This window comes from Indicator indicator, chromosome 18, assembly GCF_027791375.1.
Source record: "Indicator indicator isolate 239-I01 chromosome 18, UM_Iind_1.1, whole genome shotgun sequence".
Classification (NCBI taxonomy): domain Eukaryota; kingdom Metazoa; phylum Chordata; class Aves; order Piciformes; family Indicatoridae; genus Indicator; species Indicator indicator.
Genome location: NC_072027.1, coordinates 12348816 through 12366701, shown reverse-complemented (window position 1 = coordinate 12366701; position 17886 = coordinate 12348816). Strand labels below are relative to the sequence as shown.

The 17886-nt window shown below is 45.2% G+C and overlaps 1 protein-coding gene across 1 annotated transcript; it reads right to left on the bottom strand.

Moving 5' to 3' along the window:
* Positions 1 to 1727: 1727 nt before the first annotated feature.
* ZCCHC10 (zinc finger CCHC-type containing 10) lies at positions 1728 to 16570 on the bottom strand. Its single transcript, XM_054389286.1, has 4 exons — positions 16530 to 16570; positions 12647 to 12808; positions 7271 to 7312; positions 1728 to 2033 (listed from the first exon to the last, which is right to left on the bottom strand). The coding sequence occupies exons 1-4, from the start codon at positions 16568 to 16570 to the stop codon at positions 1766 to 1768; spliced, it is 513 nt and encodes a 170-aa protein (XP_054245261.1). The 3' UTR covers positions 1728 to 1765.
* Positions 16571 to 17886: the final 1316 nt, after the last annotated feature.

Here is a 17886-nt window from a genome sequence, read left to right as displayed (position 1 = left end):
ACCTCCCTGGGCAACCTGTTCCAGTGTTTCACTATCCTCCAGCCTAAATCTCCCCTCCTCCAGAAGCTTTCCATACCCATACTTTACTACCATGGTATTTGGATTTGCAGTAAGCATGAATTTAGCTACTACTGCTTCAGAATCTATTAATTTTCCCCATGAAATGGTGCATTCACTCAAAAAAGACTTAAACCAATTTTCTGCTGTTTTTATTTAGGGTCTGCAAGAGTGTTCTGTAAAACACAGTAATGGTTACAGACTAAAGGACACAACCTCTTTCCAAACATTTAAATAAGCACAGTTTATTCCAAAGGAAATTCTACATACCACATTTTCCATAAAAATATAAAAATAGTTTGCTATATTTTTACCTAAACCAAGAATTCTTCCACAAGTGATGCCCCTACCTCGAAAATAAAACGGAGGGGGACACACTCCCAACAGCAAGAAACTCAGGAGAGTGCATCACAAATTAAAATACTAACTCCAACTGCTTCAACCCACAAAAAGAACAAAGACCTTCCAAGGTGCAACCAGCACTACCTGTTCTGCAGTAGATTTGGATTTTGCTTTTGTTGGGGTGGTTTGTTGTGTACTAACTGGCTTCTCCCATGGCAGATTTTCACAGACACACACACACACCATGACATACAGGTAAGAGACTGACTGGACTGCAGACCATCATGCCAGTCACCACACCCCAACAGCACTGGGCAATAACACAACCATTTTCTGAAAAAACAGCCAACAGGAAACACTCTCCTTTAGGAGCTATTCAAAGGTGACTTTTTCTTACTGAGCAGCCAGGGAAAGTAGCCTTTTTCTGATCTCCCTGAAAAGAGTGCCCTTTTTTTTTTTTTTTTTGCTCGTTACTACTATGTCTCTGGTTTTACTAAGTCTAGTCTCTACAGAAAGCTAATGAAGTGCTGAAAAAACACTCACTCGAGCCCTTCTCTCACGAGGATACATTTAATTTACCAAGCAAAGGCACAAAGATGAAACTGGCAAGCAGGATCAGTTGTAATTCTTCCATTGTGTGCTGCTCCTCTTACACAACACTGCTGCAGGAGAGACTGTCTCTCAGAAATTACTACCAATGCATGAGCTAGGGAAACAGATGAGTTGAAAAGACTAAAGCCTCTGGACAATCCAAGTTGGATATTGATCACTAATTAACAAATGAACACCAGTTAAAGTTTTATGGTGAAGTTAAAACTCAACCTGGAAGCATCAGGAAAAGCCATCAGGAAAAAACAAAGCTCAAAAGCACAGAATCCATCTGTTACCAGTGAGATCAAGGCCCTCTGTGGGCAACACTGCATTCCACTCCAACAAGCACAGTGCTCCACAGCTTCAGAGGTTCACTGGAAGTGAAGCTGGCAGGAACAGAGTAGTAACATATGATACACAGCAAGATCTGCAGTGAAAAGCTTTTGCTTTCCAGCATGTAAACATCCAGGTTACTGGACCTTAGCTCATATAAACAGATCTGATAAGATTTTATTTTCTTTTTTCTTTTTTCTCTTTTTTTTTGAACTAAAAAAGTTAAACTCTCCATAAAAGGATCAGCCACAAAAATAAGTCTCTCAGGAAGTCTCAATGTGCCATTTAATACCTTTCATGTCCTACGAACAACTATACAAAAACACTTAGAAAGTTGGAGCAGTAGAAATGCTGCCCAGTTGAACTGTTCGGCAAGCAGGGGCTGACCCCATCTCTGCAGAATGTTATCATTCACTACACAACAGTTCTAGGCCACACTGGACTATTTCTTCTTCTTTTTCTTTGGTGGTTCATCATCGGAGCTACTGTCTGTACTGCTGCTGCTGCTGCTGGAGGAACTGGAATCCGACTCGAACTCTGAAGAAGAGGAAGTGCTACTGGAGGATGGAGAGGATGAGGAAGAAGAGGAGCTCTCATCACTGTCACTATCATCATCGGAAGAAGAGGTAGAAGAATCTTCACTGTCAGATGAGGAATCACTAGCTGAAGTGTCACTGCTGCTGCTGCTGGAACTGGTCACGCTTTTAGATCTGAAAGCAAACAAATAGGTAGATGAGATCAGGCCTGCTAGAGACAGCATTCCTCACACCGTGTTCCTCAGACTCTGTTGTCATCCAAAGAGCTATTCTTTGGTCTGAAAGCATCCAAGCCTGACAATCTAAACTCCTTTATCCCTCCTTCCAATTCAGAAGGAATTCCTTTTGGCCATTTGAGCAATGACAGAGTGACATCAAGCATGTGAAGTGCAGAAACAGGGCTACAGAACAAGGTGAAGTTTGAAAGCTGTTAAGGACCAAAAGGCAAGGAACAAAGACATGGAGTAACAGGATCAGTGGCAATGGCTTCAAACTGGATTTAAATCAGACATTTGGAAGAAATTCTTTCCCATGAGGGTGGTGAGGCACTGTAACAGGCTTCCCAGAGAAGCTGTGGAGGCTCTGAGCCTGGCAGTGTTCAAAGCCAGTTTGGATAGGGCCTTGACCAACCTGGTCTAGCAGCAAGTGTCCCTGTCCATGCAAGGTGGTTGGAACTAGATGACCTTTAAGGTCCCTTCCAATCCAAACCAGCCTGTGATTCCATGTTCTTGGTCACAGCAGTGACAAGAACCTTCACTGACTTTGCTAAATTGAAGAAGGTGGTTGCAGGAGGAGTCTGAAAGTCCTGCACCACTAAAGCCTGAGGACAAATCTAACACACAGGTGCCCTAACACACAGGTGTAGCACAGAGGGAAATTCTGGCAATGTACAAGGTGGAGGACATTTCATCAGTGATTTCACCCCTGTTAGAACTGTACTCAGTGGAAACTGTTCTTAGATTACTCCTGGCAGAACTCCTCAAGTTACCTGCCACTGCAGGGTGCTTATATTTTCAGGGTGGAGGAGAAGAGGTGGAAGCAGTCCAAGATAAAGACAGAACTACGAACACAGCAAAGTCGACTTCTGTATCTTCTGTCATTAATATTCATTTTTTCCCATTTTGAGCCCTCTCAAGGCAATTGTTCTCGAGATCAAGCTCTCTGAATAAGGCAAGCTGAATTCCAAGAAACTGCAATTAAATTCTCTCATAAATCTTTCTCCAAGGAGAGGCTAAAGGTACTAGTTCACCTAACTTCCAACCAGCATGCCAAAATTCTACATAGAAGGATGCAAAATCTTCCTTTAATTAGAAAATTCAGGAAATATCCATGCTAAGGCTGCTAGAGAAAGACCAATGTTTTTTCATTCATTCATTCATTTTCATTTCATTTCTTTCAGAAGATAAATCCAGATCATGGAATCATTAAGGTTGGAAAATGTCTTTAGGAGTGTCAAGTCCAACCATTCTGCGGTCCCCAACACAAGAAGGAGATGGAGCTGCTGGAGCAGGTCCAGAGGAGGCCACAAAGATGATCAGAGGGATGGAGCACCTCTATAGGGGCAGGTTGAGAGAATTTGGGCTGTTCAGCCTGGAGAATAGTCCAGGCAGACCTTAGAGCAGCCTTCCAGTGGACCTGAAGGAGGCTACAGGAAAGCTTGGAAGGGACTTTTTACAAGGGCTTGTAGTAATAGGACAAGGGAGAATGGATTGAAAGTGGAGCAGAGTAGATTTAGGTTGGACATTAGAAGTTGTTCACATTGAAGGCGGTGAGATACTGGCACAAGTTGCCCAGGGATGTGGTTGAGGCCCCATCCATGGAAACATTCAAGATCAAACTTGACAGGGACCAGTGGGCAGCCTGATCTAGTTGGAGGTGTCCCTGCTGAGCACAGTGGGGTTGGAGAATGTGACCTTCCCTCCTCTGATTTACCCAGCATTGCCAGGTCACCACTAAACCATGTCCCTCAGCACCACACCTCCACAGCTTTTCAATCCCTCCAGGGATGGTGACTCTAACCACTGCCCTGGGCAGCCCTGGTCCATAAGCCATGAAGCACTGCAGTGTTTGTAATAACATTGTAATCTCTTATCACTGTGCATGCAGGCACAGTGGCTATTCATGAAAGATAAATCCACGAGGGCTGCTTCAGTAGAGACCTATTGTTGGTGAAGAACTTGTCTTGCCTAGATAGGGCAAACCAAAACAACAGGCCTAGCAGTTTCCATCTGAACAGTTTAATTATGTGTGCAAGATCCATTTATATGGGCAAGAATCAGTCAGATACTCCCTGAAGAAAACTCCTTCAGCTTTCTTGTCATAATCACCTTCCACAGAATCCACAGGAGCACTCCATGCATTTCCAGTATTTAGGTTTTAATCTGAAACCCACTCACAGAAACATCAGAATTTCTCCTAGAGGGAAACAAGAGCTAGATCTGTGAGATGAGAACAAAGAGGATGCTTGTTTCCCAGGTGACACAATGTGGCCTGTTGGTGGTCGAAAATGGGAGCAAGTAAAACTCACAATTTCATCTTTTCTTAATTAGGTAGTGTGACAACCCAGGTGCTGTAGACTAGTAGAGCCAAGATCTTCAGGTCTGCTACACCACTGCAAAAGTACATTTCTCCAGCAGGCAAGCATCCATTCTCCCTAAAACAAGTTCACAGGGCTGGATGCCCTCTGCTGTGAGGCCAGGCTGAGAGAGTTGGGATTAGTCAGCCTGGAGAAGAGAAAACACCAGGGAGACCTCCTGGCAGCCTTTCAGTGCTTAAAGGCACCAAGCAGAAAGCTGGGGACAGACTTTTGAGCAGGGCCTGTTGTGACAGGGCAAGACGTGATGGTTTGAACTAAAAGAGGGAGATTCAGACTGGAGAGAAGGAAGAAATGGTGAGAGCCTGGGCCAGAGAGGTAGGAAATGCCCCATCCCTGGCACCATTTCAGATCAGGGTGTTTGGGGCTCTGAGCAAACTGCTCAGACTGAAGCTGGGGGTGGACTGGATGAGCTTTAAATGTCCCTTCCCAACCAAACCAGTCTGCGATTCCCTGTTAATATCTTCATGTACAACTACATGTTGGAACTCCATGCCATCACTACTCTATGAGGCTTTTTGTCCTTTCTAACTCTATTGCAATCACAAACCCTGTTGATTTTAAACTCACTACATAAATCCAGCTCACAATTTTGGTTACAATCACAACCAGGTGCCTGAAGAAACAAGTTCATTACAACATTTAACCCTTGGGACAGGTAGATTTAGACCCAATCCAAGCACAAAGTGGCCTTTCAATTAATAACCAAAGTATGGGAACACTGAAGCCAACATGCACCCAGAAGCCAGCTCTGTGTCACCTGAGGTCACAAGATTGTACAACAGCTCTTTTGCCTGTTCCTGTTTTTCTGGTTAAGCCTGTAGCATACTTATGCCTGTTTATATCAAAACAAACACACACTATGTAAAAGGTTAGTGCTCCCTGCTGTCAGAATTCCAGATTTTGCATGGGGTTTTTTATATATTCAAATGGTAACACTCTGATGAGTTTTCCATGCTAAATTCTTCTGTAGTGTAAGAGAGAACTAACTGGAAAAGGATTTAAATTGATGGATTCAGTGCTTCCATAAAACCCAAAACAATTCACACCTAAAAGCTTTTAAATTGTAAGAACAAAATAACCAAAACACCTTGGCCCCCATAAATTCTTTTACTCCTTTTGGTTTTGTAGTGGTTTAGAGCTCAACCCAAGGACATTGAGGGGCTGGAGCAGGTCCAGAGAAGGGCAGCAAAGCTGGAAAAGGGTCTGGAGAACAGGGCTGGTGAGGAGCAGCAGAGGGAACTGGGGTTTTTGAGCCTAGAGAAGAGGTGGCTGAGGGGAGACTTCATTGCCCTCTTCAACTCCCTCAAAGGAGGTTGCAGTGAGGTGGGGATCAGTTTCTTCTCCCAAGGAACAAGTAACAGGAGGAGACAAAACAGCCTCAAGTTTTGCCAGGGGAGGCTTAGGTTGGACATGAGGAACAATTCCTTCCCCAAAAGGGTTGTCAAGCCCTGGAACAGGCTGCCCAGGGTAATGGTTGACTCCCCATCCCTGGAGTAGTTTAAAAAACTTGTAGATGTGGTGCTGAAGGACATGGTTCAGCCCTAGACTTGGTAAAGTTAGAGAATGGTTGGACTTGATCTTTAAGGTCTTTTCCAGCCTAAGTGATTTGGGGATTTCAGGATTCTACTCTGAAGACAAGTAGCAAAGTGCACATGAAAAAGTTAAAGCAGAAGAGGGCTGCTCTGTTTAGAAATGTATGAATTTAGGTTCTTGCTAGTCCTAAATAACTCCAACAATGAATGAACCCTACTGAGAGAAGAGCCTTTGATAAGCCCAAGAAGTGTTCCAGTAAAGCCACATTCCACAGGATGGCCTAAAACAAAGGCATGTTTTAAACTGCTGTGGCTTGGCTAATGACTGCCACAGAAAGTAAAAGGTCCAGGCTTTAAACATCTGAAGGATGTTTTTAGAAGATCAGATTTAGAGACAGTCAACTAAAATGCAAAGAGGTAAGGCTGTTACTATACATACATCCCCCACAGTAAAGCTTACAACACAATCAGCAGGAGCGTTACAGAGAGTTCTAGCAGCTCCTGAAAAGTTTGGCTCCAAAAAACAGAAGTCAAGTCTCAAACTGAAGCACAAATAATGTGAAAACATTTCTTTGCTCAAGTTATGACCTGGGGCAGGGAGGTGGTTTATTTCCTGGCTTTGGGTTTGGTCTGTAATTGAGGTTTTTTGGTTTGGTTTTAGGGTTTGGGTTTTTTTTTTTCTAGATGCTTTATTTTCTTCTGCAGGCAGAGTTTCAGATAGAGACAGCTGCATGAGAAGGGAATGGAAACAAGAAAAGGAAGATGGGTAGGTAAAAAAGCAGCATGCCCTTCTTGCAGGATTGTTTAAAATACACCTGATCAACTCTGAGACAGAAATAAGATTTTTATTATCACAGTAAGATCATGCAGAGATAGAATTCATAGAGTGGTTTAGGGTGGAAGGGACCTTAAAGATCACCCAGTTCCAACCCCCTACCATGGGAAAGGACACCTTCCACTAGACCAGGTTGCTCAAGGCCTCATCCAACCTGGCCTCGAACACCTCCTTGAACAACCTCCCTGTGCAACCTGTTCCATTGTCTCACCACCCTCACTGTGAAGAACGTAAAGATGAGACAATCAGTAGAGAGAGAAGCAGAAGACAGAGTTTCAAATTTTTGGCCAGGGAGGAGCTGAAATTCTGCTGATGTCTGTCATACAAAGGCCTGTAACAAGCTAAAAGCACTTTCCCCACACACCCCTTTCCACAGTGCCTGCTGCAGTACCCAGCACAAGACCATGCACACAAACACCAGTACACTTTGTCTTCCTTCCCCACGTACCTTTTTTTCTTGGTCTTCCTTTCCGCAGTACTTTCTCCAGTGCTAATTAAGGGAGGAAAAAAATACTTGATTAATGCAGTAGGAAAATTAAACAAATAGCAGCAGAGTAGAGATGAGTTTAATATAAAAAAAAAATCTGGATCCCGCTGGCAGAAAGTTGCACTGCCCAGAGGTCACTTGGCAGATATTTTCAGCCACCATTTAAACCAGAAAAACAACAAGATCTACGAATCAGGAAAGGAAATCAGGAGCAATTCACCTCTAATCTTATATGTTAAGCAGGCTTTACTACTCCTCTTTGCACTCTCCTTCGTATTATATAGACAACATTTTGGAGTGGGAAAGACAGGGAAAAGGATACCCCAGAAGTTCTGTAGAAGCATGTTTAGCAATGACTGAATAGATTGAAACAAAAGGGAAAATACTGAATTAGGGTGCAGCTTTCCTCAGGCATTGCTGTCGATTACAAAAAGCCCCCAAATAAGCTGTTCATATAGAATCATAGAATGGTTTGGGTTGGAAGGGACCTCCAAAGGTCATCTAGTCCAAACCCCCTGCAGTCAGCAGGGACATCCTCCACTAGATCAGGTTGCTCAGGGAGTGCTGGTGGATGAGAAGCTGGACATGAGCCAGCAATGGGCACCTGCAGCCCAGAAGGCCAAGGGCAGCCTGGGCTGCATCAAATGGCCACCAGATGGGGAGAGGTGATTCTGCCCCTCTGCTCTGCTCAGACCTCACCTGGAGTGCTGTGTCCAGCTCTGGAGCCCTCCACACAGGAAGGACAGGGAGCTGCTGGAGTGGGTCCAGAGGAGGGCCACAAAAATGATCAGGGGGCTGGAACACCTCTGCTACAAGGACAGGCTGAGGGAGCTGGGGTTGTTCAGCCTGGAGAAGAGAAGGCTTGAGGGAGACCCAATAGCAGCCTTCCAGTACCTGAAGGGGGCCTACAATAAGGCTGCAGAGGGACTGTTTACAAAGTCCTTCAGTGATAGAATGAGGGACAATGGTTTGAGATTAGAGGAGAGGACATTTAGATTAGATACTAGGAACAAGTTCTTTGCCATGAGGGTGCTGAAACAGGTTGCCCAGGGAGGTGGTTGAGGCCCCATCCCTGAAGATATTCAAGGTCATGCTGGACAAGGCTCTGAGCAACCTGATCTACTGGAGGATGTCCCTGCTGACTGCAGAGGAATTGGAACTAGATGACCTTTGGAGGTCCCTTCTAATCCAAATCATTCTATGATTCTACATGGGATTAAAGCAGTCCCTCATCATCAACTTACAACATACTTTTTGTTGTTTGAAACTTCTTTCATGAACCAACATTCTTCCTCCACTGAAACCTGTTATTAGAACCCATCTTAAATACACTAAAATAAATTGAAATCAACAATTTTACTGCCATCTGATTTCAAATGGAAATTTATGTGATGACAAAGACTCCAGAAAGGGGTAGAAAGAGAAAATTGTTAAGTGTAAACTGTGCTGTACTTCACTAATAGTCCTCAATGTGTTACAGATAAGATTTTGCTACACTCCCCTGTGAGCAAGAAGAAAATTCATTGATCTTCACCTTACAAACCAAGTTATAACAATGACCTGGGATTGTTCAGTCTGGGTAAGTGGAGGCTGAGAGGGGACCTCATTTCTCTCTTAACAACTCCCTCAAAGGAGGTTGCAGTGATGTGGGGGTTGGTCTCTTCTCCCTAGTATCAGGTGATAGAAGGGAAGAAATAGCCTGAAATTGTGCCAGGAGAGGTTAAGGCTGAACACGAGGAACAATTTATTTCCTACAGGAGTGGTCAGGCATTGGAACAGACTGCCCAGGGAGGTGGTGGAATCACCATCCCTGGAGGTGTTCAAGAAACTAGGGGACAAGGTTTAGTGTCCATGGTAGTGTTAAGTTTATGGTTGGACAGGATGATCTTGGAGGGCTTTTCTAACCAAAACAATTCCATGATTCCTTCAGTGTTGCTGTTAATATTGATTTTATTAGTGCCTTATAGCTCCATTACAGGTAACTAGATGTTTCACAGGTATGAGAAATCACTGAATTAAACAGAATTAGACCTCAGAGCTCCTTTCAGACAACAAGACCCAGCTCAGCATGTAACCGGAGCTGCCTGTGGCACAGGCCTGTGCTTCCCTCTAGCGTTTAACACATGGATAGCTATAGGAAGTCACACAAGGGAGAGGGCACAGTCCCCCGCAGATCAAACAAACCTCTCATGACATTTGGCCTTTCTTGCTGTGGCACCACAATGTCTTCAGAACCATAAATAAGACCTGGCCAACCTGGGTTTGGTCAATGCAGTAAAATCACTGAGGAATAAGTGTTTTGGCACCTTTCCTCCCCTCCTACCCTCGGCTGACCAAGCTGTGGGCTTTCCTGACCTACCTCATGTCCAGCAGAATTTTGGGGTCAGCATTAGGCAAACAGAAGGATCCTGGAACAAACTGCTGAAATGTGTTAGTGCTGGAAAATCCTGTATGTGGTTGTCCAAAAGTAAATATTAACCTTATTAGCCTATGTTTGCCTTCTGGGTAATGATTTACTGTTAAATCTTTAAAGATGGTGATAGAAATGCTGGGAAGCAGACCTGTAGGAGACCCAACCTATTTACAGCCAAGAAATAACTTTCCCAAGTAAGCTACACAAAAGTGTGACGTAGGAGGTTGTTCTTTCCCTGAAAAACATGCTTCCTGCTTGGAAGTGTAGCAGTGACATCTGAGGAGCTAGACACCTCCTGGCATAGTTAAGGAGCTTCAGAGAGCTTATGATTACATAAACAGTATGAATCCAGCCCAATTTAACCAGGATTAAACACTGTTTCCACCCAGGGATTACTTAGGTGTCCTTTTACCAGGTGACTTTTCACACCACATACCCCTCATGCTGTGGAATGTCAGATTTCCAGCTCGAAAACCAGGACAGACACTGGACAGTCCTACACCTCCTGTATGAAGTTATTCCATGCACAGACTCAAGCACAACAGCCAGGCAACAAACAATCAGAGGGGTGGACACTGGCTGGGTAAGAAATTGGCTGGATGGCTGCACTCAGATAGTATTAGCCAACAGCTCCACGTCCAGATGGAGACCAGTGACAAGTCAGAGGTCAGTACTAGAACAGTGCTGTTCAGCCTGGAGAAGAGGAGGCTCTGGGGAGACCTTAGATCAGCCTTCCAGTACCTGAAGGGGGCTACAGGAGAGTAGCTTGTACTGATAGAACAAGGGACAATGGCTTTGAGCCACAAGAGGGCAGATTTAGACTGGAGATTAGGAAGAAACTCTTTACAGTGAGGGTGGTGAGATGCTGGAACAGGTTCCCCAGCAAGGTCGTGAATGCTCCCTCCCTGGAACTGTTCAAGGCCAGGCTGGATGAGGCCTTGAGCAACCTGGTATAGTGGAAGGTGTCCCAGCCCATGGCAGGTGGTTGGAACTGGGTGATCTTTAAAAGGTCCTTTCCACCCTAAACCGCTCTGTTAATCTATGAAATTTCACCCTCAGTTCACTATCCTCCAACATTAACCTACAGAATTCAACAGAAATTGAGCAGAAAAGGAACAAGGAAATAATCCAAGTCTTAAATTCATTCTTTGTCTTAAGTCTTGAGCCTCTGAAGAGCTCCACCAAACTGTCTTCAAAGGAAGCAAGTTTTATAGCCTACGCACTCTTGATTTCTTGTCTACAACACTAGGGCATTACAGTTGCTTCAGAATTACTCATTGGATGCAAATTAATTTCAAAATCAAATATTTTATGTCACTCCTAAAACAAACTAATGGGCTTCCACTTAGGGCAGTATTTTAGATTTATGCTGCTGCTGAAGCTGCTGACGAAGCCACATGAGACCTCTCTGTCTGAAATCACCACCCATTTTCTCTCCCCATTAAGATAACCCTAAGGTGTGACCAACTCTTCCATAACTCACATCCTGGCTGTAGGTCCTTCTACAAATAGCAACAACAGCAGTGCCCCAAAGCTTAAGCTGCAGCAGCTGTAAGCAATGCTGTGCCCCACAGCAGGGCTCAGGCAACACCTCTCCAGCTGCCACAACCAAATTTGAGTTGCAGACAGGAGACCCTTATACATGGGACTTTTAGGGAATAGCAGTGTGCCATGTTATTTTTCTCTCTGTCAGATGAAGTTGCATGTTAAAGCATTTATTAAACATGAGCCAGCAATGGGCACCTGCAGCCCAGAAGGCCAAGGGTAGCCTGGGCTGCATCAAATGGCCACCAGATGGGGAGAGGTGATTCTGCCCCTCTGCTCTGCTGAGGCCTCACCTGGAGTGCTGTGTCCAGCTCTGGAGCCCTCCACACAGGAAGGACAGGGAGCTGCTGGAGTGGGTCCAGAGGAGGCCATGAAGATGATCAGGGGGCTGGAATACTTGTGCTATGAGGACAGGCTGAGGGAGCTGGGGTTGTTCAGCCTGGAGAAGAGAAGGCTTGAGGGAGACCCAATAGCAGCCTTCCAGAACCTGAAGGGGGCCTACAATAAGGCTGCAGAGGCACTGTTTATGGAAGCCTGCAGTGATAGAATGAGGGGCAACGGTTTGAAGGCTCTGGGGAGACCTTACAGCAGCCTTCCAGTACTTGAAGGGGGCCATGGGAAAGTGGAGGAAGGACATTTTAGAAAGACATGGAACGACAGGAAGAGGAGTAATGGCTTCAAACTGGAAGAAGCCAAATTTAGATCAGACATTAGGAGGAAATTCTTTCCCATGAGGGTGGTGAGGCACTGGAATCACAGAATCAATAAGGTTGGAAAAGACCTCAAGGATCATCAAGTCCAACCTGTCACCTAAGGTGACATGACTACTAAACCATGTCACCAAGTGCTACACCCAATCCCCTCTTGAACACCTCCAGGGATGGTGACTCCACCACCTCCCTGGGCAGCACATTCCAACCTCTAACAACTCAGAGAAGCTGTGGAGGCTCCAAGCCTGCAAGTGTCCAAGGCCAGGTTGGATGAGGCCTTGAGCAACTTGGTCTAGCAGGAGTTGTGCCTGCCCACGGCAGGGGGTTGGAACTAGATGATCTTGAAGGTCCCATGCAACCCAACCCAATCTATAATAATGATTCTCTTCCACTCCAAACAAGGCTCTAATTATTTTAACTCTGACTCAGGGCACTTCTTTTTCTGTTTCAGACAGGCCAAAAAAAGGTGTATTTCAGACAAGCAGGTGCTAATGAACAGCAGTTTAATTTTGTGGAACCTGAGTGTCCCTTTTTCACCTACCAGACAAACCAGCTCTAACGTTAAGCAACCACCAGCCAGTGTGGAAGAAAAGATGACAGACAACAGACGTCCTCTGTCAAATCACCTTCTCGTTAATGAACTCAACGTTTTCATTCTGCCAGCCTTACCTTTGCTGCAGCGATAGTTGTTTTTCCTTTTCTTTCAGAATCTTTGCTAGCTGAGCTGTCCTTGAAGGTCTGTGCAAGTATTTCCTCTTCCCTTTACATTCATATGTCCAATGTCCAAACTCTAAACATTTCTGACACCTTACATGCTGCTTGTTTGCCTCCCTGTAAAACAAAGAATTGCTTTAAGTAACTGAGTCCAAGCCTGCTCTCCCCACTGAAAAACACAAATTAATTTCTTTTGAGCACACAGATGAATGTAGTTAAAAGCAGACATCCATGGGGGCTTTGGCTATTACACATCTCAAATCAGGACAAACAGTAACAGAATTTAGGCAAACACATTTCCATTTGTTAAAACATCCTCTCATGAACTGACAGCACAGAGACACTTCTCTATTCCAGAGCTTCATCTTAAGCCATGCTAAAGCAGTAAATGCTCAGCTACTGCCATCAGGTGTCACCAAACTCATTAACTACAACTGATTTTCACTTTTAGTTTTATACCAGTGCTTCTGTGCAGGCTCCCCAAACTCTTAGATTCTGAGTAGGCAGTAGGTGAAGGGAGGGGATTCTGTCCCTCTGCTCTGCTGAGACCTGCAGTGCTGGGGCCAGCCCTGAACTCCTCAGCACAGCAGAAACAGGGACCTGTTGGAGCAGGTCCAGAGGAGGCCACAGCAACGATGGAAGGGCTGGAAGCCCTCTGCTGTGAGGCCACAATGAGAGAGTTGGGGTTGTTCAGACTGGAGAAAAGGCTCCAGGGAGACCTTAAAGCAGCCCTCCAGAATTTGAAGGGGCTCCAGGAAAGCTGGAGAGGACCTTTGTACAAAGGCATGGAGTGACAGAATGAGGGGTGATAGCTTCAAATTGGAAGAACCTGGATTTAGATCAGACATTAGGAGGAAATTCTTGCCCATGAGGGTGGTGAGGCACTGGAGCAGGTTATCTAAAAAAGATGTGGAGTGTCCAAGCCCAGAAGTGTTCAAGGCCAGGTCAGATAGAGCCTTGAGCAACTTGGTCTAGCAGGAGGTCTCCCTGCCCATGGCAGGGTGCTGCAACTAAAGGGATCTTCAAGGTCCCTTCCAACCCAAACCAGTCTGTGATTCCTCTTCTTTAGGTATTGTAAATAACTTTAATTTGAAAAATCCTACTAGGACCATTCTGTGTCAGTGAACAAGGATGAATTCCATCACCAAAATCACATCTTGATCAACTTAACTGGTGCAGCTTTAGCACCACAAGATATCACTGTACAGCAGTTCCTGGGAACGATTCTGCTGCATACAATTTGTTACTGTCAATAACTGCTTGTGGTTCTGGCTTGCCTCAGATAAGTAATTGGAATTATGGTTCAGAACTCCCCTGGCAAAAAAACAGGAAGCTTCATTTCCACATCCTAGGATTTAACACTCAATTACCAAACTGTCAAATTCTCACAAAGACCCCAGCACCTTCATGAATCAGGAAATTCAAATAAGCTACAACTAGGAGCAGTTGTAGCTTATCTCAGTTTCCTGATTCATGAAAACCTAGGAGAAGGTTTATCTGAAGAACAACCAGTTTTCTGTTCACTTTGTGCAGTGTAAATCCAGCCAGACTCTGCACCATCCAAACAATTCACATCTACATTTCAGTTCTCACACTGTGGTAAAATTCTTGGATAATTTTAGAAGCCAATTAAGCCAGAACACTTGCATTTTTATACTCTAGCTCCTACTCTGCTATTGGGAAGCCTTGCAGAGGCTGGTTTGTTATCTTCTCATGGACACCCTCCTCCTCTGCAAATAAGGAGACTCACACAGTGGTTAAGGGACTTGCACAAGGTCACAATCACAAAACAGTTGTGAAGCCAGGACTGAAATCACTGCTTGGTTGGTGCAGTTCACTGCAGCTGCTGTAACTCATTTCCACTTTCCATCGTGTTTTCTAAACATTAAGATACTAATTTTTCAAGGCCAGTTCATCTAAACTATCAGAAGGCAACAGTCCTAGCTCAGCAAAGAGGCTGCTCCTTGACTGTTCATTTAGAGACCATAAAGTGACAGAGCAATAGTGCTTTGCTCTCAAAAAGAGTGCTGATTTTCAAGGCTAGGTGTGAATTGCTTCTCCTTCACCTTTTTTGACAGTTCTACAGTATCTTGAACGGAATCTTGATGGTAGATTTAGACTGGAGATTAAGAAGGAATTCTTGACAGAGAGGGTGGTGAGACACTGCAATAGGTTGCCTAGTGAGGTCATGGATGCCCCCTCCCTGGAGATATTCAAGGCCAGGTTGGATGAGGCCTTGAGCAACCTGGTCTAGTGGAAGATGTCCCTACCCATGGCAAGGGTTTGGAACTAAATGATCTTGAAGGTCCTTTCCAGCCCAAACCATTCTATGAATGTTGTTCTGAACATCCAGCACTTTGTCAATGCAGAGTATTCGGCTTCACAGTCCAGCCTTAGAAATAGTAATCTAAACCATACTAGAAAACTGATTAAGCTTGCACTCTGCACTGCACAGTTAACCCAGTCTTGAACAGGAGGCAACGTGTCTAGTAATGAACAAAACCTCCAATATCTTTGAATGGTTTGCTTTGACTTGCCTTGGCCTTCTAGCTGTGCCACAAGAACTACATAGAAGCAGCATGAGGATATTCCCTCCTCTTCATCAATGCACAACCCCCCAAACGTGACCCAAAGCAGCCCAGAGCTGTCTCTGCAGGAGCAGAATGGAACTTTAAATGGAGAATAACCCCACTCAGTACTTTCAGGGCTTTAGTAGTACTTGTGTGACCAGGGTAGACAATTCTATGCTAGCTAGAAAGATAAGGATCAAGCCCTAAAAGCAATATAAGTAGTTACCAGAAAACAGAACAGAACAGCTCAACAACTACAGGTCTAGAAATACATCAGCACTAACAAGCTTCGATTCCAACAAAAAGCAAGAGACTGAAATCATCTTTTATCAGAGATCATTGAACACAGCCTAGAAGCAGAGGCTGACAGATGTCAACGCAGCATAGACTGATCAGAGACATAGCGAGAAATTCCTTGACTCATGAGAATTCCATAATCCATAAGTACTCTTAAAATTCCAAATGTCTTTCCTATTTTCCGATTCTAGTAAGCAAGAAAAAGGCAAAAAGAATGCAGCAGTTACCAATATTCTGCCTGACTCCTACAATCAACTAAAAAACCCCAAACATATTCAAAAAATTGAAACAGCACAAGTCATAAATGAGAATGGAACACTGTACTTAACATAAACAAGTGCTGGCTTTCCCTCATTTCAGCGTTTGGCAGTCAGATACTTTTGGTATCGAGAGAATTACTTGGTTGCAGTCTGACTGAAGATTGGCTTTTTTTTTTTTTTGTTGGTATTTTTGCCATACTTTCAGAGTTCTGTAACATTGGCATGAAATTACAGCTCATTTTTCCTTAATTTGACTGTTGAAATTCTACAGTGAAGATCAGTAAACAGCTGCATCACAAGGTATTACACACTTCAGAAGAAAAAATGGCATGCTGACAGCTATAAGATACTTTTTCTCAAAACGCTGCTCACTAACGTCAGCAACGCAAATAACATTTTAAAAGCCTTCCTCTCCTTTTCCACGCTCGCGCTTCATCTCTCATTATTTCAGCACCACCCCAGACCTATTTCGGAGTGGTTTCCGCAGAGCTCTTACAAGGAAAAAGCTTTATGCCTCTAGAAACTGCGCAGACCAGACCTTCCCCTGCCCAAGCCCCACTCCTTCGGGGCCCACCACAGCCCCTCCGCAGCCCCCTCAAAACGCTGCCCGTCCAGGCCTGCCGTGGCTCCGGCTCGCCTATGGACGTGCCCCCCACTTCAGCGCGGATGTCTCCCCCGCGCTGCCCTGCGCCAGCAGCCCACCATACTCACGCCTGCCTCCGAGCGATGAGGCGGTGCATGGGAGTCGCCATCTTAGCGCCCAGGCCGGAAGTGAGGCGCAGGGCACTGCATGCCGGGCCATGGCGCCCGCCACCGCCTCCCATTGGAGGACGGAGGCGCCGCCATGAGAGTAAATCCTCCTGAGGACGCACTGAGGAGGTTGTGCTCTCCGGCTCTTCCCGCTTCCTCTCCTTTCCTCCCGCGTTGTCATGGCAGCGGCGGGGCGGGAAGGTGCGGGATCGCGTTGTGGGGCTATCTCCTCTTTCATAGGCTTTGCACATCGTGTAGCCAGCCCAGTGGAGTGTAACTGAGACAGCCCATTCTGACTGTGTGGCTGGGGGAAGCCAACTGCTGAAGGCTTTGTGGCTGATGTCAGCCAGCAGAAGGGGGCACGGGAGGTGAGGAAGAAGGATTTTATTGATCCAGGGCTGTCCTGCTGCAGGGCAGCTCCTACCAGCTGCTTCAGCCAGCGAGCAGCCCTGACCCCAGGGTGACATTGGGATAGTTTCTCTTCATTAGTCCACATGAATAATTCAACAGCTTCTCAGGAGCGAGTTGGAAAGTAGAACAGCTCACTGGTTATAGCATGAAGGCACCAAAACCATATTAGAGCTAGGAATAGGGGAGGACGAAGCTTCTCCTGAAAATCTGCAAGCTTTCACTTGATATTTTTTTTTCATACCCCATGCTGACACAAAAAGAATCCTCAGTCTCACTGAGATGATTAATCCTGCAACTGTTACGGGTGCAGAACCATGGCTCGATAACCCATCAAACAATCTCAGGACCTGAGGACACCACTGATAAGGCATGTTTATGTTGACCCCTTATGTCCTGTGCTTGATTGTCAGAACATACAGCTCAGACTCATCTGGGGATCGCAAGGCAGGTTCTTTCTTCTGTTTCATTCAGCCTGGGAGACTGTGCTTCCCTCAGCTATGCCAACAGCAGCTCATATTTTTGGCTCCTACATCATCTCACAGTCCCTGGCATGGGAGGAGAGGTCTGGGTGCAGAAAAGAGCAGCAGTGGCAGGAGCTTTCTGACAGCACATACCTGGCAGGCAGCCCCTTGGGAATCTTTGCCAGCTGGCACAAGTGGAGCAGCCCGTATCCTGGATTCAGGGAAACAAGGAATGTGCATTTGTACATTGGCTTTATCAAAACTCATTACTATCTCATGGGAGCTGTTTTAAAATGAATGCTTAAATGCCATGACAAAAATCCTCAAGAAAAGAATTAAGGGTGAATTGGGATTGTTCCTGTTTTAGTGTCCAGGAAATTCTTTATACCAAACCATTTTCAATATTAATTCAGAATTATCCTGTCACAGGAACAACTGACAGGCAA